This window comes from Vipera berus (genome assembly GCF_964194415.1).
Source record: "Vipera berus genome assembly, chromosome: 13".
NCBI classification, from domain to species: Eukaryota; Metazoa; Chordata; class Lepidosauria; order Squamata; family Viperidae; genus Vipera; species Vipera berus.
In genome coordinates, this window is record NC_138216.1 from 10,003,435 (window position 1) to 10,026,349 (window position 22,915).

At 45.0% G+C, this 22,915-nt stretch overlaps 1 protein-coding gene across 1 annotated transcript; it reads left to right on the forward strand.

The window, feature by feature from the left end:
• The first annotated feature begins 1,961 nt into the window (after nt 1-1,961).
• Nucleotides 1,962-22,912, forward strand: CCDC78 (coiled-coil domain containing 78). The gene is made up of 15 exons (XM_081337969.1): nt 1,962-2,114; nt 5,413-5,544; nt 5,752-5,838; nt 6,072-6,251; nt 8,062-8,238; nt 9,643-9,696; nt 9,991-10,079; nt 11,669-11,747; nt 13,583-13,708; nt 14,544-14,737; nt 15,216-15,390; nt 17,405-17,445; nt 20,455-20,545; nt 22,352-22,452; nt 22,732-22,912. Exons 1-15 carry the CDS (start codon nt 2,043-2,045, stop codon nt 22,856-22,858), a joined length of 1,725 nt encoding a protein of 574 aa, XP_081194095.1. The 5' UTR covers nt 1,962-2,042; the 3' UTR covers nt 22,859-22,912.
• Nucleotides 22,913-22,915: the final 3 nt, after the last annotated feature.

Here is a 22,915-nt window from a genome sequence, read left to right on the forward strand (position 1 = left end):
GGAGAGGTGGGAAACCTTTATTTTCCCATTGGCAGCCTTCCTTTCTCTCATTGGTTCAATGTGCACATTGCTAAATGCATATTCAGAGAAATGTCGGTCTCCACCAGTAACAGATAATCCTTGACTTATGATGACAATTCAGCCCAAAACCTCTGTTGTCACGTGAGACACTTGTCATGTGAGTTTTGTCCAGTGGTGGGATTCAAATAGGCAAACAACCGGTTCTCTGCATCGATGCCACTTCCGGAAGTCCATTCTGGGCCTGGGCAACAAAAAATTAGCTACCGGTTCTGCCCAAGTGGTGTGAACCGGCTGAATCCCACCATTGGTTTTGCCCCCTTTTATGACCTTTCTTGCCACAGTTCTTAAGTGAATCTCTGCAGTTATTAACATGGTCGTTAAGAAAATTTGGCTTCCCCATTGATTTTGCTTGTCAAAAGGTCCCCAAAGAGGATCACATGACCCCAGGGCACTGCAACCATCATAAATGTGAGCCGGTTGCCAAGCCTGCAAATTTTGATCACGTGACCAAGGGGAAAGCTGCAACGGTTGCAAGTGTGAAAAACGGTCATAAGTCACTTTTTCCCAGAACTACCTGGATTTAGTTTTGATTCTGCAATTTAACCACCGCCTCAATTTCATTGATCTTTCCATTGTAACGCAGTTTGGCTGTAACTATCATTGCTTTCACCCCCCCATATTACACCAAAATAATTACATTGCCCACTTACTAATGGATACTGTTCAAAGCTTCTGTAGCATCATGCTAGAGGAATATGTGGAACTGCAACAAAAATATGTGGATCTGGAACAAAAGCTGAAGGGTTAGTATAAGGAGTCGGAAAAGAAAAGTGAAATGAAAATGGACCAAGTAAAATAATCGTGCTGTTCTGTCTCTTCCTATCGATTAAAAAGAAGAAGAAAAAATCCAGAAATCAGAAAGTACCAATCCATTTTTGAAAGCACACGTTTGTCCTCAATAACCATAAACAAAACAAATTCTTAATCCCAGGGAGCAACTGCACACACACACACACACACACACACACAGAAAAGATTGTGGGACTTTGTAATCCAAAGGGGATAAGGAAAGGGATCTGTGCTTGGGTGAGAAATATTTTAAAACAAACTTCAAGAGGAGCAGTCATTTGTCTTCAACACAAACCTGTCCCTTTGCTTGGGGATAGTAAGGAAGGGAAGGGAAGGGAAGGGAAGGGAAGGGAGGGAGGGAGGAAGGAAGGAAGGAAGGAAGGAAGGAAGGAAGGAAGGAAGGAAGGAAGGAAGGAAGGAAGGAAGGAAGGAAGGACCAGCACCTTAACCACAACCTCAAACTGGGTGAGGAATTATGGGAGTTGCAGTGTACACATCTCAAAATTCCCCAATTCGAAAAACACAAGGAAATCTCTGATGCTCCCAACTTAATTTTCACAAGAAGAACAGAGGCAAAAGATCACCTGGATGGATAATCCAGCTCCTCTGGTTTGACAAGGAAAGCCTGAACCACAATCGGGGGGGGGGGGTTTAGACAAAACGTCCACTAAAGTTGCCAAAACATTTCAAAATTTCTGCCCAAGTGGCTTTAAACTAACAGACTTTAGCCCCAATTTATTGTAGCCCCAATCTAGGTTGTTGTTGTTGTTTTAGCGGTCCCTAATACATCTCTCAAAATTCAAAGTTTGGTCTAAAGAAAAGGCAACCAGGCCTTTTGTGTCATTCAGACAACTCCGTGCTGGGAAATCACATTTCAGCCCTTTTCTGGGACAATCTTACCTCACGAGCTCCCTTTATTTTGGGTAGCATTCTTCCAGAAAGTTTGATCTGAGTTTGTTAAGCTGGTTGTATTCCTCGGTGGAGGGAAGAGCCATCCCTCGTTCTGCACCTTATTGAGAAGCCGAGAGCCACACCTGTTAGCAACGGGAGTTGATAGCAACCCTGCCTTCACCGGGCAGAACAAGGGGGAAGTTCCTCCCTGGCCATTCAGACAACGTTCTTTGGCTCCTTCCTGGATTTTGCTCCCTACAGGCAAAGCTTCCTCCAACTCCATGGCCAAGGGTCCCGAGTACAGCAGCCTCGGCACTTTCCATGAGCAAGTTCAGTGCCTCACCAATGAAAATGTAAGTGGATGAAAAAGTCAAGTCTTCAAATAAATGCTTTCCTATCCTATTATACTGATATTATAATCACCGCAGTCCAAGAAGCAGAGGTCTCGAGAACACTTTAAACTCCGCTTTCAAAGAGACCATGGCAGCTAATGTAACTATCGACAATATAACCTCCAAAGCAATTCTGCACCATTTTGTGTGTGTGTGTGTGTGTGTGTGTGTGTGTGGGGAGGAGATCTATCTACCTAGCATCCATCCATCTGTCTGTCTGTATCTATCTATCTATCTATCTATCTATCTATCTATCTATCTATCTATCTATCTCTTTCTCTAATTTTACTATTATCTATCTCTGTATCTATCATCTATCTCCTTTCTTTCTAATTTTACTATCCATTATCTATCTAATCATCTTTCTCTCTAATTTTACTATTATCTATCTTATATCTATCATATATCTATCATCTTTCCTTCTCTATCTTCTATCATCTCTCTTTCCTTCTCTCTATACAATCTATATCTATGTATCTGTTATCTCATTTCTATCATTTTATTCTTTATCATTTATCATGTCTTTCCTTTTCTCTCTCTCCCCCTCTATATAATTATATCTATCTGTCTGTCTGTCTGTCTGTCTGTCTGTCTGTCTGTCTATCTATCTATCATCTATCTCCTCTTTCTCTAATTTTACTATTATCTATCATCTATCTATATCTATCTTATATCATCTTTTCTTCTCTTCTATCATCTTTCCTTCTCTCCATACACATAATCTATATCTATGTATCTGTTATCTCATATCTATCATCTTTTATTCTCTTTATCATCTATCATCTTTCCTTTTCTCTCTCCCTCTATATGTCTCTGCCTGCCTGCCTGCCTGCCTGCCTGCCTACCTACCTACCTACCTACCTACCTACCTACCTACCTACCTACCTATCTATCTATCTATCTATCTATCTATCTATCTATCTATCTATCTATCTATCTAATCTATCGCTATCATCTTCTCCCTAATTCTCATCTGCATCTACTGAAACCAATCCCAAACCAGAGATACTCCATTTGCCACATCCAAACCTGTTTTCCATTTTCTTAAGTTTCCTCCCAACCAGCTGTTGAATTTCATAGCACAAATGTTTGAAAACTGGCAGGGCAGCTGGGTGCTCCTGTGTGGAGCAGGAGACTGTACATTTCCTGTATCATGGACTTTACCATTGATATGATGTGACAGAAGTTAAAAACATACCAAAAAAACACAACAACAATAACAAAAACATCCCTTCCCAAAACCCAGGAGAAAGAAAACCCACTCACTGATATTATTGTGACTTTAATTTTTTTCTTCTATTCAGTTGTAATAATAATAATAATAATAATAATAATAATAATAATAATAATAATAATAATAATAATAATAATAATAATAATAATAATAATAATAAGAAGAAGAAGAAGAAGAAGAAGAAGAAGAAGAAGAAGAAGAAGAAGAAGAAGAAGAAGTAGTTGGAAGGGACCTTGGAGGTCATCTAGTCCAACCCCCTGCTAAGGCAGGAAACCCTATACCATTTCAGGCAAATGGCTGTCCAGTCTCTTCTTAAAAACCTCCAATGTTGGAGCATTCACCACTTCTGGAGGCAGGTTGTTCTGCTGGTTAATTGTTCTCACTGTCAGGAAGTTTCTCCTTAGTTCTGGGTTGCTTCTCTCCTTGACTAGTTTCCATCCGTTGCTTCTTGTCCTGCTTTCAGGCGCTTTGGAGAATAGCTTGGCTCCCTCTTCTTTGTGGCAGCCCCTGAGATATTGGAAGACTGCTATCATGTCACCCCTCACCCTTCTCTTCATTAAACTACACATACCCAATTCCAGCAACCGTTCCCTATATGTTTTAGCCACGTTCACTCGTTCCAAATTTGGGCCCTTTAGTTGTGTTGGAGACGGCCTGGACAAGTCCTTCCAGTTTTCTTGGCAAGGTTTTTTTTTTAGAAATGATTTGCACTTGCGTCCTTCCTAGGGCTGAGAGAGAATGACTGGCCCAGCTGCCTTCATGTCTAAGGTGGGACTAGAATTCACTGCCTCCCAGTTTCTAACATGATGACTGAACCACCACACCAAACTGGCTTTCCTATGGCTTTAGCATCCCTCAAACTATCTCCCACCATTCTGAAAGGAAGCATAGCATTTTATCATTTAACTTTGCCTTCATCTTCCTCTCCTTCTCCTGTTGCTTCTGTCAGCCAACTTTTCGACTGCATTCTTCTTTTGGCTAGACACCATCTCTCCACAGCTACAATCTCCTCAAGATCTCATCCACTTCCATTTTGGCTAGGTCTGGGACCTCACCAGCAACCAAGATATGCCCCGTGCAGGACCTGAAGTTCAGTTGAAAATGCCAACTCTTGGAAGCTTTTTAGGGCACTCTTGTTCTTCTTACACTGAAAGATGTCAGAATTAAAGTCTTCTCCTGGAGGAATGGGAAAACCCACCGCGGCCAACTCTTCATGGGACATTCATTGCCGCAGGACAGTTCAGTGTGGGATAACTCAAGACAGGGACAAGTGAATTGCAGCTTCAAGGGCTCCTAAGGCTTAAACCTAAAGACCAGGCTCACTGCAATTCACTCGTCCCTCTCTTGAGTTATCCTACATTGAATTGTCCCGCGGTGAGTTGTCCGGGGCGAGTTGGCCACAACGAGTTGTCCTAGACCAGGGGTAGGCAACCTTGGCTCTTTTATGACTCGTGGACTTCAACTCCCAGAATTCCTGAGCCAGCCATGTTGAGGGGAAAGGGAGAGGCTTCCAGGCTGAGCCATGCTGGCTCAGGAATTCTGGGAGTTGAAGTCCACGAGTCATAAAAGAGCCAAGGCTGCCTATCCCTGGTATAGACCAACTCTACATCTGGTGGAACTACTGGTTTGTACCTTTAGAGCATGGGTCTTCAAACTCGGCCCTTTTATGACTTGTGGACTTCAACTCCTAGAATTCCTGAGCCAGCCACGCTGAGGGGAAAGGGAGAGGTTTCCAAGCTGAGCCATGATGCCTCAGGAATTCTGGGAGTTGAAGTCCATGACTCATGAAGGGGCCAAGGTTGCCTACCCCTGGCCTAGGCCTAGCCGCTTTATGACTTGTGGACTTCAACTCCCAGAATTCCTGAGCCAGCCATGCTGAGGGGAAAGGGAGAGGTTTCCAAGCTGAGCCATGCTGGCTCAGGAATTCTGGGAGTTGAAGTCCACGAGTCATAAAAGAGCCAAGGTTGCCTACCCCTGGCCTAAACCCTCTCCAGGAGCACTGAATCTCCCCCTCTCCTCTCTCAGGTTCAGCTGCAAGATCGAAATGAAAGGCTCTACAGCAAGGTGGGAGAATTGCAGGAGAAGCTGGGACAGTTGGCTCTCTCTAAGGCGGACCTGTCCTCCAGACTGATTCGCAGTGAAGAGGAGAAGCTCAAGGTAACAAGAAGAGAAATCTGCTGCTTTGAGACATGCAGAGAAGCAGTTAGTGGTTTTTTTATTTCTCCTTTCCTCCTGGGTTCAAAGCACTTGGCTCCTCAAATAAACCCAGACACCTGTGCAAACATTAAAAATGTCCCTCTTGCCGATTTTTTTTCCGCCCCCCCCCAGGAGCACAAAGTAAGCTTGATGCGTTTGTATCCATAGATTTCCAAAGACTTTGTCGATTTCCAGATTGACACTAACAAAAAGAGAGAACAACACGAAGCCGAGAACTTTGAACTGAAGAATCTGGTATGTGATCTTTCATAAGAGATTTAATTATTGCACCTTTGTAAGCTGGTACTTGGTGTTTCCACCCCCCCTCATGTTTTATCTTAGGTCAGATCCCACTCCCAGCTGGCTTCTGTGTCCATCCAGCACAGTTACATCATGGGAAGTGTAGATTTAAGATGGGATCTACTTTCCTTCTTCATCCACGCCTATTTTTGTCCTGCATTTCTCTTTCTCTGGATTTACTCTGACAGATCTTGGGCTTGGAGAATCGTATTCTGGAGATTGAGCTCCATGATGAGAGGACCACCGGAGAACGGGATGCTTTGCAGGAACGCCTGCAGGCCTTGGAGAATGACCACAAGGAGCTGACCAATGAGTACCTTGCTTTGAAGAGCAACTACCTTGTATTGGGCAAGGAGCATGAGCAGGAAGTACGAGCTGCTCAAGAATAATCCTTCACCTGCTACAGACACTAGGCAACTCTCAGGTTCCCAAAACCAAGAAAGACACATAGTGTTTCTTCCAAGCAGGTTATTGTTCGTCACCCATAGACAGAATTTTGCCAAACTGCAATAAACTACAACCTGCATAAAGCATATACACTGGGAGTTATTAGGGAGAGTGGAAGGAAGGAAGGAAGGATGAATGGAAAGAAGGAAGGGACATTGGAAGGAAGGAAGGGGAAGGAAGGAAGGAAGGAAAGAAGGAAGGAAGGAAGGAAGGATGGAAAGAAGGAAGGGACATTAGAAGAAGGAAGGAAGGAAGGAAGGAAGGAAGGAAGGAAGGAAGGAAGGAAGGAAGGAAGGAAGGAAGGAAGGAAGGAAGGAAGGAAGGAAGGAAGGAAGGAAGGAAAGAAGGAAGGAAGGGACATTGGAAGGAAGGAAGAAAGGGGAAGGAAGGAAGGAAAGAAGGAAGGAAGGATGGATGGATGGAAAGAAGGAAGGGATATTAGGAAGGAAGGAGGGATGAATGGAAAGAAGGAAGGGACATGGGAAGGAAGGTAGGAAGGAAGGAAGGAAGGATGGAAAGAAGGGACATAGGAAGGAAGGAAGGAAGGAAGGAAGGAAGGAAGGAAGGAAGGAAGGAAGGAAGAAAAGAAGGAAGGGACATTGGAAGGAAGGGACAGGAAGGAAGGAAGGAAGGAAGGGGAAGGGGAAAGGGTAGGATAGGAGGAAGGAGGAGGGGAGGGGGGGTCAAGTTTCCAAAACAAAGAAAAATACCTAGTGATTCTTCCACACAGAATTCTTTTTATTGTTCCTCACCCATAGACAGAATCTTGCCAAACTGAAGCAGACTATATCCCCATTGATCATGTACTCTGGAAACAATTAGGGAGGAGCCATCTTCAATCTCTTTCTCTCGCACAAATGATCTGAACTGAGTTGTCTCTTGCTCCTCTGGAATTTACACCCTCCCTCTTGGGGATCTGGCCCACCATCACAGCAACCTACCAAACGGGGGAGGAAGAAATCAAGAGGTCAGGGGTAGAACTGTTGTAAATAGGATCTGAAGCTTGGTGACATACCGAGCTTGATGTCCAAAGCTGCAAATTATCTTCATATCACTGCTGGAACAATCATGCTTACCTTTGTGCCATAAAAGCGAGTAGTTCTAGAGTTGGCATAATTTTAGGGCCTATAAAAAGAGGGGACAACATCTCACAAGATAATCAAACACTGCAGGATTTTAATAGATTCATCCCATGATCTTACATCAGCGGACCCCAACCTTTGTGGCTTGGTGGCCCGGCTAGGGTGGGGGGGGGAGAAGAGGGGAACTGGGCCATGCGAGCGGTGGGCCGGCACGCATGCACACATGCACAGCCCCCTTGTGTGAGTGGTGGGTTGGTGTGTGCACGCGCAGCTCAACTTGCACAAGCAGTGGGCTGACGCACATGTGTGAGTGCCCGTCAGCCTGCAGCTCTCACGAGTTGCGCGCACGCTCGCACCACCCAATTCCAAATAGGCCACAGCCCGCTAGTGAGCCACGGCCCACGGGCTAGGGACCCCTGTCTTCCATGATCTCACAAGAGAACACTGAAATCTCCAAGATACAGTGATCTTGTAAAGTTGCAACTATTGGGGGTGGGTGAATAAGTGGGTAAGATGACAGCATTTATTTATTTATTTATTTATTTTATTACATTTATATACCACCCTTTCCCGAAGGACTCAGGGCGGTTTACAGGGTGATTAAAAAACCAAGATACAAAAGTTAAAACACCCCCTTTCTCCCTTGTAGCTCTCTAAGAGTGAAGAACTGAGCAAAGAGTTACTTAACTTGGTTAAGTCCAAGCAGGAGCATCCACATCACGTCCAAACCAAGAGCCTTGAGTCCCAGACTGCAGCTGAAGAACCATCTGCTGAAGCAGAGCGGGTGCAAACCTTGATCTATCGCCTCTCTGCCCGCAGAGCCAAGGTATCTGGATTCTTTGTTCCTCTCTTTGTGATGAACAAATCGTGATATTTATTGACTTGATTGCTACAGCTGCCCATCTCAGCAAGTGACTCTGGGCAGTTGTTGTTGTTGTTAGTTGCAAAGTCGTGTCCCACCCATTGCGACCCCATGGACAACGTTCCTCCAGGCCTTCCTGTCCTCTACCATCTTCTGGAGTCCATTTAAGCTCACGCCTACTGCTTCAGTGACTCCGTCCAGCCACCTCATTCTCCGTCGTCCCCTTCTTCTCTTGCCCTCAACCTTTCCCAGCATTAGGCTCTTCTCCAGTGAGTCCTTCCTTCGCATTAGGTGGCCAAAGTATTTGAGTTTTAGCTTCAGGTAGTCCTCGACTTACAACAGTTCGCTTAGTGGCTGTTCGAAGTTACAATGGCACTGAAAAAAGTGCCCTTCAAGCCACAGCCGAGCAAGACACCTGCTTGCCCGCCCGGCGGCGCTCTTCCTCCTGTCCGAGGTTTTCATTGTTGTGAGCATTTCTGTTGAGGATTGGCAGCGGGGGTGGGGTGGGGGGTGTTTGGTTTTTATATCCCCCCCCGTCTGCTGGGTGGTTACAGCAGGTTTCGGTCACTTCACATGACCCTGGGACACTGTGACCGTCATAAATATGAATCAGTTGCCAAGCATCTGAATGCAAACCACAAGACCCTGGAGATGCTGCAACATTCCAGCTGATCAGCGCTTCTTCTGGGCTCAGAAGCGCCAGGATCAGTGCCGAGCTCCAGCTGGAGCCTGGTGCTGATCCTAGCACTTCCGCTGAGCCCTGACAGCCCTGCAGCTCCAGCCGTCTCTCGCTTAGGCTTGTGCGGTGCTGCCACCGGTTCAGCTCATTCCCCTCCCCCGCTACTTTTCTAGGATGGTCATGTACCACCTGCCAGGTGCCAATGTACCACAGGTGGTACCTGTACCACTGGTTGAAAAGCCCTGTCTTATAGACAGAAACCAGTTTAGTCTTGTCTCCGTCACTAGAAAAAGACAGAGATTCCTATCCAAATTGCCTAAATTTCTTAATGGCCCGTTTGCACTACTCTTTAAAACGTTATTCAGGTTGTGGTTTTAAAAGTTGGGGTGGGGGGCATTAAGGTGCTCTGATTGCTTTACATTTTAGTTGTGACCTTAGCTGTTTCTTAGTGACAACTTTCAGTTGTGTCTCTTAGCTGAGTTGTGTCTCTTGGTGATCTTAGCTGCGTCCCCTAGTTGTCTGAAATGGCATAAAGTCTCCTACTTGAGTAGGAGATTGGCCTAGGAGACCTCCAGGGTCCCTTCCAACTCTTATTATTTCGAATTCTGTATTCTTAAATTGGATTGTAAGGAGATGCCCGTATGGATTTCATGTATCAACCGTTCCAATGCCTACTTCCTGTCTTTTAGCCTGAAGATGTGGCGGTGGCTTCAGAACCTGAACACCAAAAATTGGAAAAAAGTGTGAGTTTTAATGGTGCAGCGATTTCATTCCCCCAAATTATGGAGATTGACTCAGACTTCCATCTTTCCGGGGTCGGTAAAATGAGGACCCAGGTTGTTGTGGGGGGGGGGGCAACAGGCTGACTCTGTAAACCGCTTAGAGAGAGAGGCTGAAAAGTACTGTGAAGTGCTATATAAGTCTAAGTGCTGTCGCTATTATAATCCAAATTAATCAAGACAGGAAAAAAAATCAGGAAGAACAGTGATGAAAATGAATAGCTCTGTCCAAGTGATAGCTGTTTTCCTCTCCAACAGTTACTCAGAAACCAAGATCACATCACTGAAGAGATGGGAAAAATGAGAGAAATGTACAATTCCCAGCAACAGAAATTGGAGGAGAGAATGTGAGTAAGATCTCTACATACGTAAGTCCTATTAAAGCAGCTGAGCACCCTGTGCATGTCAGATTTTTTATGGCATTCTAACATTTAGCTGTCCAATTGTTTTCTTTAAGATAAACAGTGGAAACCGTTGTCCAAGGTAGATGCTTGGAGAGCTCTGTCATACGTTTCTTCCTCATCCTTTAACAGATATTGGACCACAACATTTGAAAGTATTTTAAGAAATTCAGACTGGAATAACTTGCTGACATATCAAATCAAATTCCTGTCGTTTGTGCTGCAATTATCTTAGCATACCCAAGAGTCTTCTCTTTCTGTCCCAGGATTAGACAAGATGATATTTGTAATAACTGTGTGACCTCTTCCTCCCTTTTAATCATTATACGTCATCCCCTTCTTTTCACTTGGTCCCTTAAGAAAGCAGGAAAATATAGGTAGACATCTCAAATGCTTCACCCAACTCAAAGAGGAGGAGGAGGAGATAGTGATGATGGAAGAGGAGGAGGTATCAGTTCAAAAGAAACATAAAAAAAGAGTCAGCAATACAAAAAAAGCAAGCAAGAGAACTTGAGTCCAGGACCAAGGAGAGCAGCCCTAGAGATGGAATTGAGAGAAGTTATTCCAACTTTTTCCTGGAGTTATGGATTGAGATTGGACAGCTGGTCTTCCTGGAAGTCCATCTCTCAAATACTTAAGTTAATATCCTTTTCCCGTGAATGTCGAAAGTTGGGAGATGTGATCACTAGGCTAGAGAAAGCTCATCAGTTGGCTACACAATATGGAGATCTGTTCATCTGGCTGCAGGTTTCAAATGTGGGGTCCAAGGCAGAGGAGATTGGCTTTGAGTCATGATCATTGGACATCTCTATTCCAAGCCCTTGAAAAATGAAGGAGCAGGTTCACGGCAGCCATATAATTCCTGCCCGTCCATTGATCTGGTTAAAAACATACTGCACAGGAAACAAGAAGGAACCAGAATGAGCCAGATGTGGTCCTCCTCACCAAGATCATGTGAAACAAGAGCGTAGCACATGTCTATGGAGATTCTCTGTCATCCAGGTCGTGGTTGTCCCAAAAGTGCTTTTTCAAAAGGCGATGGGACTTCCTTGGTGTTTTTTTTTCTTTGAAAACATTTCGATTGTCATCCAAGAAGCTTCTTTAGTTCTGACTTCAGAAGAAGCTTCTTGCATAAGAAGTGAGACGTCCTCAAGGAAAAACAAAATGCAGTTGCCTTTTGAAAAAGCACCTTTGGGACAAGAGTGTAGCACCTGTGTTCTCAGGATCTCATATGGCTCCTATTTTGGCACAACCCAGAGCTTCTCAGACACCAGACCTTAGTATCCTGACATTTGGAGGAATGAAATACATTGTTGTTTCAGTTTAAGAATAAAATAAGATTGACACAAGGAAATACATCCCTGTCTCCAAATAACGGCAAGTGCCAGAAAAGAGAGGCCTCATTAATTTTTGCGTCATTTCTCTATCCCCTGTATCTGCCTAAAAGTGTTAAACAGAGCTCCTGGCCAATGAAGTGTAGCTCACCCACAATAAAGGGAAAGCTGCAATATTTGTGTTGTTTTCGGTGTCTTCAGGATCACCATGGGCAAAGAATTGCAGGAGGCCAAGAAAGCAATTCGGAACACCCAGCATAAACTGGCAGAAGAGTCGGCGGTGAGAATCAATCAGCTCTGCTTTGTAGGCAAAATCCAAAGCAAGGATGGGTAATGGTGTGTGGGAATGGCCTTGGGATACAGGAAAGAGAGTCAGAGACTGGAAAACCAGCATGTAAAAGGTATCTCAGCCCAGAGAAGGTGGCAGAGGGTGGAGGACATTTCCAAAGGGCCCCTCTCTATTTTTCCTGAGAGTAAAAGTGAAGGAAAGAGAAGGGTACTGTAAATGCAACCGTACCATAAAGATAGCGCTAGTACTCATGATGTGCTTTTTGTCTGGACTATAGGAAGGATGCGGTGGCTCAGTGGGTTAGGACGCTGAGCTTGTCGATCAGAAGGTCGGCAGTTTGGCGAGTCAAATCTCAAGTGCCGCCTAACAGAGTGAGCGCCTGTTACTCGTCCCAGCTTCTGCCAACCTAGCAGTTCGAAAGCACGTAAAAATGCAAGTAGAAAAATAGGGACCACTACGGTGGGAAGGTAACAGCGTTCCGTACGCCTTTGGCATCTAGTCATGTCGGCCACATGACCACAGAGACGTCCTCGGACAAGCGCTGGCTCTTCGGCTTTGAAACGGAGATGAGCACTGGCCCCTAGAGTTGGAAATGACTAGCACGCATGTGCGGGGGAACCTTTACCTTTTATAGGAAGGAAGCAAGAGAAATTGGCTTCATCACCCATTACTAGAATTAGAGATCCATCACTGACTTTCAATCTATAATAGCTTCAGAGCAAGGGATCTCCAAACTTGGCAACTTAAAAGACTTGTAGATTTCAACTCCCAGAATTCCTCAGCCAGCAATTCTGGGAGTTGAAGTCCACAAGTCTTCAAGTTGCCAAGTTTGGAGACCCCTTGCTCTAGAGTGAACAAAAAATAAATAATTCTATGCAGGAGCCTTTCTTCATTTTATCTGTTCTTAGAGCACCCAGACTGATAGCTGTCAAGCTCTGTTGCTCTTTAGAAAAACATGTCAGCCCTCGGAGGAAAACAAACCCGTCAATGGCTTTTAGCTGAGACAAGCAGGGCTTGATTTGATTTGATTTGATTAAATTTATATGCCGCCCTTCTCCCTGAGCACTCAGGGCGGCTCACAAAACAATAAAAATTGTTATATATTGTGGAGTGGAGAAGATGGATTGATTATATCCAGAATAAATATGGGACTAAAAAGTTTCATCTAGCATTTGAATAAGTATTGATGTGATATTTACAAGCTTGTAGTTATTTTATAAGAGTTAAAGTGCGATAGACTTAATATTTTATTGTTGTTTGCATAAGGTAGACTATGATTGTTTGTATTTTTATACCCTGTATTGAGCTCTGGGAAGTCGGGGAGGGGGGAGGGGGAGGTGAGGGAGGTGTTGGGGAGGGTTGGGGAGAGGGGAGGGGGTGGGGAGGGGTTTTGTCTTTTTAAAAAATGTATTGTAAAACTTTTCAATAAAAAACAACAATAAAAATTAAAAAACATAAAGTAAAAAATTTAAAAAAGAATTAAACAATAGATGCAATAATTATGAGACAATTTAACCCAGTAAAAAGCCTAATTAAAAAACGTAGTCAGTCCAGGCCCGCTTGTTGGAAATATTTATGTTGCAGCCAGTGCCCCAAGCTCTTTTTTCAAGACACTCCATTCCATTCCTTCTTCCATTTTTTTTTTAAATTCATTCCACCTTTATTACTTTATCCATCTAACAAAGAATATTCCAGCACTCCAGAATCAAAGGCACGTGGGCGCTTGGGAATGTGAATGCACCCAGTCTCCATTTCCTTAAAGCAAGTTCCACTTTTGGCCATTAAGTTGAGGACTACCTGTACATTTTTCTCTGCTTGGGCTACAGATATTGCTGTCCTCTCAAGGCCAGCTTCAAGAGGTTGAATCTGAAAATTCCAGGCTACACTTACAACTCAAAGAGCTGAATGAGGAATACCGCTCGCGCCTTGTTCAGTACATCACAGATCTGGCGGTAAGCATTTTCCCATTGGGGGTTGATCCAGATGCCTCTCTTAAACTTGCTTCACCCCCGTTAAAGCAATCCGAATCAAGAGCAGCCCAAACATTGTCAGAGTCAAAAGAAAACACCCACATTTGGGTGTTATGGAATCAGTAGGTAACTATCCCCATTTTGCGCCTGTTTGTCACGTTTTGAAAGCCAGCCCGCAAAGGCACAAATTAGACTGCAGGGAGGGTGGTGAGAATTGGAAATCAGTTCGATGTAATGGCTAAGGTGCTGGCCTAGAAACCAGAAGGGTGTGAGTTCTAATCCCATTTTAGGCATAGGTGGCTGGGTGACTTCGGGCCAATCGCCAAAGATGGGAGTTCTAGTCCCGCCTTAGCCCTGAAAGCTAAACTGGGTGACTTTGGATCAATCACCAGGAGATGAGGAGTTCCAGTTCTTCCTTAGGCCTGAAAACTGGCTAGGTACCTTTGGGCCAATCACCAGGAGATGGTGAGTTCTAGTCCCATCTTTTATGTCTCAAAGCCTGCTGGGTGACTTTGGGCCAGTCACTGGGAGACAGTGAGTTCTAGTACAGCCTTAGGCCTGAAAACTAGCTGGGTGACTTTGAGCCAGTCCGTCTCGCCGTCCAACCCACCTCACAAGGTTGTTGTGGGGAAAATAGGAGGAACAAGTATTAGACCTATGGTCTGCCTTGAGTTACTTGCAAAATACTAAAGATGGGATAAAAATTGAATGAATGAACGAACGAACGAATGAATGAGCAAGCTGAGCAGAGAGCGCTAAGCAGTTAGTGCTCGGGTGGCCCATTCTGTAGTCTCGCCAAATGTATTTGTATTTCAAGGAGTACACTGATAGTAAATCATCAGCTGCTACAAAGGAGCCCGCTCAAATGAAGCGTTTTGTGGACAGCATGCTGAAAGACGTCCGGGCTTCCTATAAATCTCGGGAGGAACAGCTAGCTAGAGCTGCTCGGGGCTACAAGAAGCGCATGCAGAATTTGGTCAAGAAGCACGAGGGTCTACTCATTGCCTACAGGTAAGAGAAGGGGCCAAGCTGGAGGACAGCACACAGCAGAACCTCATCGGAGACCCAAGACTTTTTGATATTGCATCTGCTACGTACCTGGCTCTATGGGGTCTTGGTTGCTCTCTGACCTTGGCTGTTTCCTTGGTTTTGTTACCCAACTAGGTAACATTATCAGTGCAAGTATGAGGCTTGCTCCCTATATACGACGCTTTGCCTTGCCAGACTCTGTACATATTTCTGGGGGGGGGATTATTCCACAGAATGGGGGCTATGTCAGGAAAGTCCTGCTCTCCCAGGCATGTCCCATGGACCTCAGCAAGGGAAGGGAACTTTCAGCATCCCCCACCATCTCAATGATGGGAACCAGCTAGGCAAATTAAATTCTAGCAAGGTGTTTGAAAGAAGCTTTGCTAATGTTTCTGGTGCCGACATCGGATCTCTAGAGCGGAGGCCAGCGGTCAATAATAACATGCTTGCTTGGTGGTAGGGTGCAACGTGAACAAATCCGGTCCCTGGGCTCTCAGGATCTGGATCTTGGCCCACCGGAGCACCATTTTTCCATTACGGATGCTGAACTGCTAACCAACACCTCGCAAGAGTTAAATCGGTTGCGGGAAGACAAAGCCAGCCTGGAGGGACAACTCTACGAGCTACAGATGAAGGTGACTTCACAAGGTGCTTTCCCCTGGAAGGGGAACTTACGAGATATGGCTGGGAAGACCAAGCCTTGTATATACCTGTCCTGCAGTGTGTTCAACTTTAGAAAAAAGGGAAGGGTGCAGCTTCTAAAGGCTGGGATTGGTCTCTTAGAAAGGATCTTGGGTGTTTTGGACCTAGGAAGGACATCCAGCTTCTGCTTATTCTGCAAGCCTGGTCCATAATCATAATAGTAAAGTTGGAAGGGACCTTGGAGGTCATCTAGTCCAACCCCCTGCTCATTTCAGACAAATGGCTGTCCAGTCTTTTCTTAAAAACTTCCAGTGTTGGACCATTCACCACTTCTGGAGGCAGGTTGTTCCACTGGTTAATTGTTCTGACTGTCAGGAAGTTTCTCCTTAGTTCTAGGTTGCTTCTCTCCTTGACTAGTTTCCATCCGTTGTTTCTTGTCCTGCTTTCAGGCGCTTTGGAGAATAGCTTGACTCCCTCTTCTTTGGGGCAGCCCCTGAGACATTGGAACGCTGCTATCATGTAAACACCTATGTGAGGGTCTTCCTCCAGCGAGTTTCCCAACTCTCTTCATTGCATGTCAGACATATATATTCAAGTTAAGACTTGCTGGATCAAACCAGCATCGTATCCAAAAGGATCAGCTGGAATTCTGTACAAAAGAGAATATAAAATTTTAGTCACCCACTGTTCTGCTCCCACACCTGTTGTTCAGAGGTGCCCTATCTCCATTGGTTTTGAAATTTCATTTGAAATATCGTGCACCCACCTGTCACGTTCCGTAGGAGTTTGACTCTATTACCATACTCATATAACTATTCATAGATCTCCTCACGGGGACTTCCAAAATTAAATCAAGAAAGCTGGTCCCGTAATTCCTTCTTCTCTTATTAGAAAATTAAGACCTCTCTGAAAACATATCTGGAATGGGTGGCAGTCTTTTGCTTTAAAAAGTTTTTCCGGAGTTGAGTTTACTCAACATAGACACAACCATGATGTCTTCTTGGCAAGAGTAGAGAAGCTATCTTCTGCTTTCCTTTCATCTTCTCTTTTCAACTCATCAATCTTGGGACTTCCTGAAGATCTTTTATCCAATTGCTAAGCAGATCTAGCCCTACTTCTCTTTCTGATTTCAGCCAAGGTCAGTCACAGTTGGCCATCTGCTGCCAAACACTTTTTCAAGTTGTACTTTGCAATGTTTCTGCTTCGAGTTTAAAAAGTTGCTTTGGACAAACTCATTAAAATACCTGTGTCTGTTTCTAAGTTCACATGCCTGTTTTAATGAGTCACTGTAGTTTGTACTCTTCTGCAATTTTCAGAATCAGATCTAAAGCACTGCCTTGTCCAATTTTGGGGTGTGCGAGTGAAAAAAAATGAGCATTCCGGTTCTGAGAATTTGGGGGACTCCTAGTCACAAGTTTTTCCCATGAAGGAGAAGACTTGGAATCAATATTTCCATAGTCCAAAATGGATCCTTTCTTTGATGGCCTTTAAATTAACAAGAATGTACTTAGATTTAGCCCCAATGGGCTTAGATTTAATCTGCTCTAAGGGAGGAAGAGAGAGAAAAAAATGTAAGTATACGATTTCATCCAACTTTGTTTGCAAGCTATGATTTATGACTTGGTGTGCTGGGTGGACCTAACTAATCAGGGTTGATTCAACCAATCGTGGTTGAACTCATCATCTCCTTGCAAAAAGGTAAGTCTTTCCAGTATGTTTTGGTTCAATTCTGAAACAGTCCCGTTTTGTGTAATGGCGGATCTTCTGGACTAGAAGCTGGGCAACTGGGAGTTCTAGTAATTCCATCTTAGGCGTGAAGGCCAGTTAGTGATTTGGGGGCAGTTCCTCTCTCTCGGTCTCAACCCAACCCATCTCACAGGGTTCTTCTGAGGAAAACAGCAGGAGAGATTGCGGCGTTACATCTTGAGTTGTACAGAAATAAAGGCACAAATCTAATCTAATCACAAATACATTGGTGTTTTTTCCCCCCTGTTTCTGTCACTTTAGGTAAAACTAAGTGAAAAAATGATCTCCGGGACGTCTTTCAAGTGAGTACGTCTCCCTCTCCATGGGGTTTATATGGATTCAAAACTTTACTACAACTTTACTACTGAAAACTGAACGGCCAAGATATCGTTAAGTCAAAGTAATACAGGTAGTCCTTGAATTACGACCACAATTAAGCCCAAAATTTCTACTGCTAAGCAGAGTAGTTGCTAAGTGAATTTTGCCTGAATTTTACGCCCTTTCTTGCCACCATTGTTATTAAGTGAATCACTGCAGCTGTTAAGTTAATAACCCGGCTTTTAAGTGAGTCTCTCTCTTCCCCGTTGACTGTGCTCGTCAGAAGGTTGCAAAATGTGACCACGTGACCACTGCAACCGTCACAAAGACGAGCCAGTTGCCAAGCATCTGAATTCTGATCACGTGACCAGGGGAATGCTGCAATGGTTGTAAGTGTGAAAAACAGTCAGAGGTCCCTTTTTTAGCCCTGTTGTAACTTGGCACAATCACTAAATGAGCTTCTGCAAGTCAAGTACCACCTGTACAGGCGGTGTGTGTGTGTGTGTGTTCTCTTGTGGGGCCAGCCTTCCTCCTGGTTGTGTGGGTCCCTGTGTCCCCACAAAGCCAAGGTTTGACCCCCTTGCAGAAGGCCAAAAGATTGGGGCCTTTCCTCAACTCTGAAGGCAAGATGTTCCACAATGTTCATCACGTTTGCAAAGGGGGGGTGGGGGTGGGTGGGCAGACCCAGTACTCCCCCACGCAACAGGAAAAAAAAATCCCTTTATCTATCCCCCTTTCCTAAAGCCCAGAGCATGAAGAATTTTCAATGGAAGCATTCACAATTAAGCCCAACTACATCATTAAAACGCCGGGAGACAAAAGTGCTTCTCACATTCACAAAACTGCACAGGCCGATCAGCAAAGAGGGAGGGGACCTCCCCAAGCTCGTAGATTATTAATGCTTTATTTTCCTTATCTGGCCAAAAGAAAGGCTGTTCAAGAGGGCTAACCCTAAATGCCCACCTAAAATAATTAAACAACAACAACATCAAAACAAAAACCTCAGAGCTGATCAGTGCAAACAACAACACCTTATTTGCCTTTATAAATGGCGCCTCCGAGCCAGACCTGGCTGTAAAAATGTCAATCTCTCTTTCTTTTAAAAAGTTGTTGAAAGAGAGCGCAAAGGGACCTGGAGAATTCCTTGCGGCAATGAACTTGCCCTCTAGAGGGCGCTCCGGATATCCCAAATCCTCCCCACCCCCACCCACCCACCCCCACATGTAAATTGGAGCACAATGCATTCCTCCGTTCATTCCATCCTTTTATTACAGTCAGAATTCTCCAAACCTCAAAAGTGACCTATATTTTACTTATGCGGGACTCGGACCAACTCAGCCGAACTTTCCCACGGCTCGCTCGCATATTTCCCCACGATTAGATCACCTATCCTCCACAACCCCACAAATGAAGTAGGGGGATTTGCTCCCTGAAGGACAAAAAAAACCACACTCTTCAACCAGAATGGAAACATAAAAGATGGGTCAAGATGGTGGCGCCTCCTTCTCAGAGTTTCCCACCTCCATTTATTTTTATTTTTTTTAGAGAATGTTTCTCTTGTGCGGGAATGGGGAAGTTTGGCTCAGTGGAGGGAAGAGATGCCTGTCCAGGGATGAATCTTGAGGTTTCAGACAGAATTGATGAAGCGGCCTTAGGCGGAAGGAAAGCAGCTTGATATTGGCCCTTCCTTCCTTCCCTTCCCCTTTTGACATCCCTCCCTCCTTCCTTTCCAGTCTTCCTCCCTGCCTCCCTTCCTTCCCTTCTGCCATCTCTCCCTCTCTCCCTCCGTTTCCCTCTTCCTTTCTCCCTCATTCCCCTCTTCCCCTTCCGCCATCTCTCCCTCTCCCTCCATCTTCCTGCCTCCATCCCCTTCCCCTTTTGCTCTCTCCCTCTCTCGTCTTCCTGCCTCCCTCCCCTTCCGCTTTCTCTCCCTCTTTCCTATCTTCTTCCCTTCTTCCCTCATTTCCAGGGTTATTGGTACTACAGCTCCCATCCTTCCAGACAGCAGGTGGTTGTAATCCAGTGCCTAAGGACTGTAAGAGACCCCGGTTACTATAGGTCAGGGGTAGGCAACCTTGGCTCTTTTATGACTCGTGGACTTCAACTCCCAGAATCCCCTAGCCAGCATCAGAATTCTGGCAGCTGAAGTCCATACACCTGAACATTGCCAAGGCTGAGAAACACTGTTCTAGGTATATCTTGACATGGACAATTATTTGGGCAGGTAATCAAGATTCTCTGGCGGCACCCAATTCCCAGAATTCCTCAGTCAGCATGACAGTTGGGGAATTTTGGGAGTTGAAGTCCACACCACCTTAAAGCCGCCAAGGTTGAGAAACATGTTCTAGGTCAGGGGTAGGCAACCTTGGCTCTTTTATGACTTGTGGACTTCAACTCCCAGAATTCCTCAGCCAACATGGCTCAGCTTGGAAACCTCTCTCTTTCCCCTCAGCATGGCTGGCTCAGGAATTCTGGGAGTTGAAGTCCACGAGTCATAAAAGAGCCAAGGTTGCCTACCCCTGCTGTAGGTTTTGGAGACACCTGAGCTTGAATATGGAAGCCAAGCATGTAAAGCAGATATTCTAGCCAATTTAGTAGGCATCTCCCCATCACAACTCCACTTCCTTGCTGTCTCCTTCCTCCTCTTTTCACTGTCCTTAGTTTGACTCAAGATTTTGTTTATCAGAACTTTGTCTAGGCTGCGGCTTTTCCTCCCAGCCCCCAAGGTTATTCTCACAGCCCTTTACGGTGGCTATTCCACAGCATCCCTATCCAGTTCCTTTACAAATCAAGCAGCTGCATCGTATATATAACCTTGGTGAACGTTAAAAGCTGGTTGGCTGGTTTTGTGACAATGTGTGGGATGAATCCAGGTTGTTGGGTTAGTTAATGGCTTAATGTTTTTGAGAAATGAGCTGAGTTCAGTTAGCCAAGGTAAAAGTTATGTGTACACAGCTCCAACATAACAACGGTGGCTCTTTTTTAATTCGCAGTGCTCTGCCTCTCCCTGTCCCTCATCTGCTGGAGGGAGACGGCTGGGCTGAACTCAGGAAGCAGCTACGGGAATTTACCCACACTACCCAAGTAAGTAAAACTCTCCGAGGATCTGGCCAAGGGCTTTGGGGGGTGCATTTTTTCCAAGCCCCCTTATTGCTTGATGTGATATTGGTATGGGAGAAAGGCCTTGGGAGACTGGTCAAAGAGATGTTGCGCAATGTCAACCGTCCCACTGCATTAAGCAGCAAAAGAAACTCCTGGGACATTTTTTTTCCCCTCCAAGAGTGTAACTTTACTGAAAAGCCCTATGGGTACAGAAGCAGAAAAGCCAGTTCTGACACTTTTGCACGTAAAAAAGGGCAGGACACCTTTTCCTTCTCCCCCTCCCCCTAGACCTCCCACTGTCCCATTATCCACCAATCAGTTGCACTTGCTTTATTTTGGAAATGGCCTGTCTGCCTCGGAGGTTCCCACTCAGTGACCTTGGGCATGGGTCTGCCTCATGCTTCCAGGCCGCACATTTGCATTCCAGAGTTCCTTCCTACACCTCCCTTAGATTCCAATGCCTTCCTTCCCCTCTCCCATTACCTTTGTCTGGTTGTGAGCAGGGCTGCGTAGCGAGTCAGCCATGACACGTAGGGAACAATAAGATAAAGAGATAGCATAGCCCATAGCTGGATAGTGGGCAGATCAAAATACTCAGAAGAGACCCTCCCTAGCTAATCGAGCTGTAAAGGAAGGGGGAGGATTAAAGAGACGTGGTGGCGCAGTGGTTAAAATGCAGTATTGCAGGCTAACTCTGCCGACCAGCAACAGTTCGATCCTGACTGGCTGAAGGTTGACTCAACCTTCTATCCTTCTGAGGTGGATAAAACAAAGACCCAGATTTTGGGGGCAAATATGCTGACTCTGTAAACCACTTAGAGAGGCTATAAAAACACGGTGGACCAGTCTAAGTGCCACTGCTATCTTCCTTCCTTCTTTCCTTCCTTCCTTCCTTCCCAGTGGTTGGAATACAGCATTACAGGCTGACTCTGCCCACAGTCAGAAGTTCGATCCTGACTGGCTCAAGGTTGACTCAGCCTTCCATCCTTCCGAGGTGGGCAAAACGAGGACCCAGATCGTTGTGGGGCAAAGAGGCTGACTCCGTAAACCACTCAGAGAGGGCTGTAAAGCACTGTGAAGTGGTATATAAGCATACACGCTATAGCTATTGTGCTTTCAAACTTCCAAGATTCTGTTAATATAGCTTTACAATAAAATAGTTAGTTTATCTATTCTCCAAAGCGCCCGAAGGCAGGACAAGAAAGCAACGGATAGAAACTAATCAAGGAGAGAAGCAACCTGGAACTAAGGAGAAACCTCCTGTTAGAACAATTAACCAGTGGAACAACTTGTCTCCAGAAGCGGTGAATGCTCCAACACTGGAAGTTTTAAAGAAGAGATTGGAGAGCCATTTGTCTGAAATGGTTTCCTGCCTGAGCAGGGGGTTGGACTAGATAGAAGACCTCCAAGGTCCCTTCCAACTCTTGTCATTCTAACTTGACTCCAGATAAGAGAAGTCTGAGTCCCAAAACAGAAAAGGAATTTGAAAAAAATGTCTCTGATTTTACCCTCCCTAGTTCTCTTTATATATCAAATTGTTTATTTAATCTAGTTATTACATTTATTTGCCAGCCATCTCACCCCGAGGTGACTCTTTAGGATAAAAAAACGAGGAGGAAGGAGGCACACTCAGAGTTTCAAGAGTTTCAACTCTATAATAAAAGTAGGCTTATTATTTACAACTGGGGTTCAAGTCTTCTCTACTGTGAAGGGCTGAGAGGTCTCCTCTGTAGACATTAAGTTATTGGCCACCCTTCATGCTTGCTACTTCCCTTCCCACAACTTCAGGTGGAACTAGAAAGAGAGAGAAGCCAGCTGCTGGCCCGGGCAATGGTAGCAGAAGAGCAGGTTGCTGAACTGCAAGAATATGTGGACAAACATCTGGTGAGGTGAGAACAAAGGCAAAACTTTTCTTTGGGGCCTCTAGCATTGTCAGTTTTCATCCTGAGCTTTCAAAAATTCCAAGATGAAAGCTTCCAGGTCTCTCTGGTTCCCAAATGCTGCAGGAAGACACAGGTTAAATCTTTCCCAGGTGAGTTTCCCCCCCACCCACCCCCGTCTCCTGCCCTCTTTGGTCCACTTGACTTATTTTTCACCACGGAAGCTGCTGGACAGCTGGATTTCATCAGTAAAAGTAAGAATAGCACTCCTATCTCCTTCCATTGCAGATACAAGCAGGAGATTGTGAGAATGCACAAACTCCTAGGAACTGACGGGTCCCGAGAATTGAGTGCTGGAGCATCTGAGATTCCAGTACTTTTGATGTCCCAAAGGAACTTTAATAAGGAAGTGTAGTTTTCTTGTCAGAATCCTTGCAAATGTTCTCAAGAGGCGTGAGTAATAACTGGGACC

Coding starts and splice junctions, on each gene's coding strand:
- CCDC78 (XM_081337969.1), top strand. CDS start 2,043: ATGGCCAAGGGTCCCGAGTACAGCAGCCTCGGCACTTTCCATGAGCAA. Junction 6,252..8,061: donor GCAAGGAGCATGAGCAGGAA/GTACGAGCTGCT, acceptor TCTCCCTTGTAG/CTCTCTAAGAGTGAAGAACT. Junction 22,453..22,731: donor GTGGACAAACATCTGGTGAG/GTGAGAACAAAG, acceptor CTTCCATTGCAG/ATACAAGCAGGAGATTGTGA.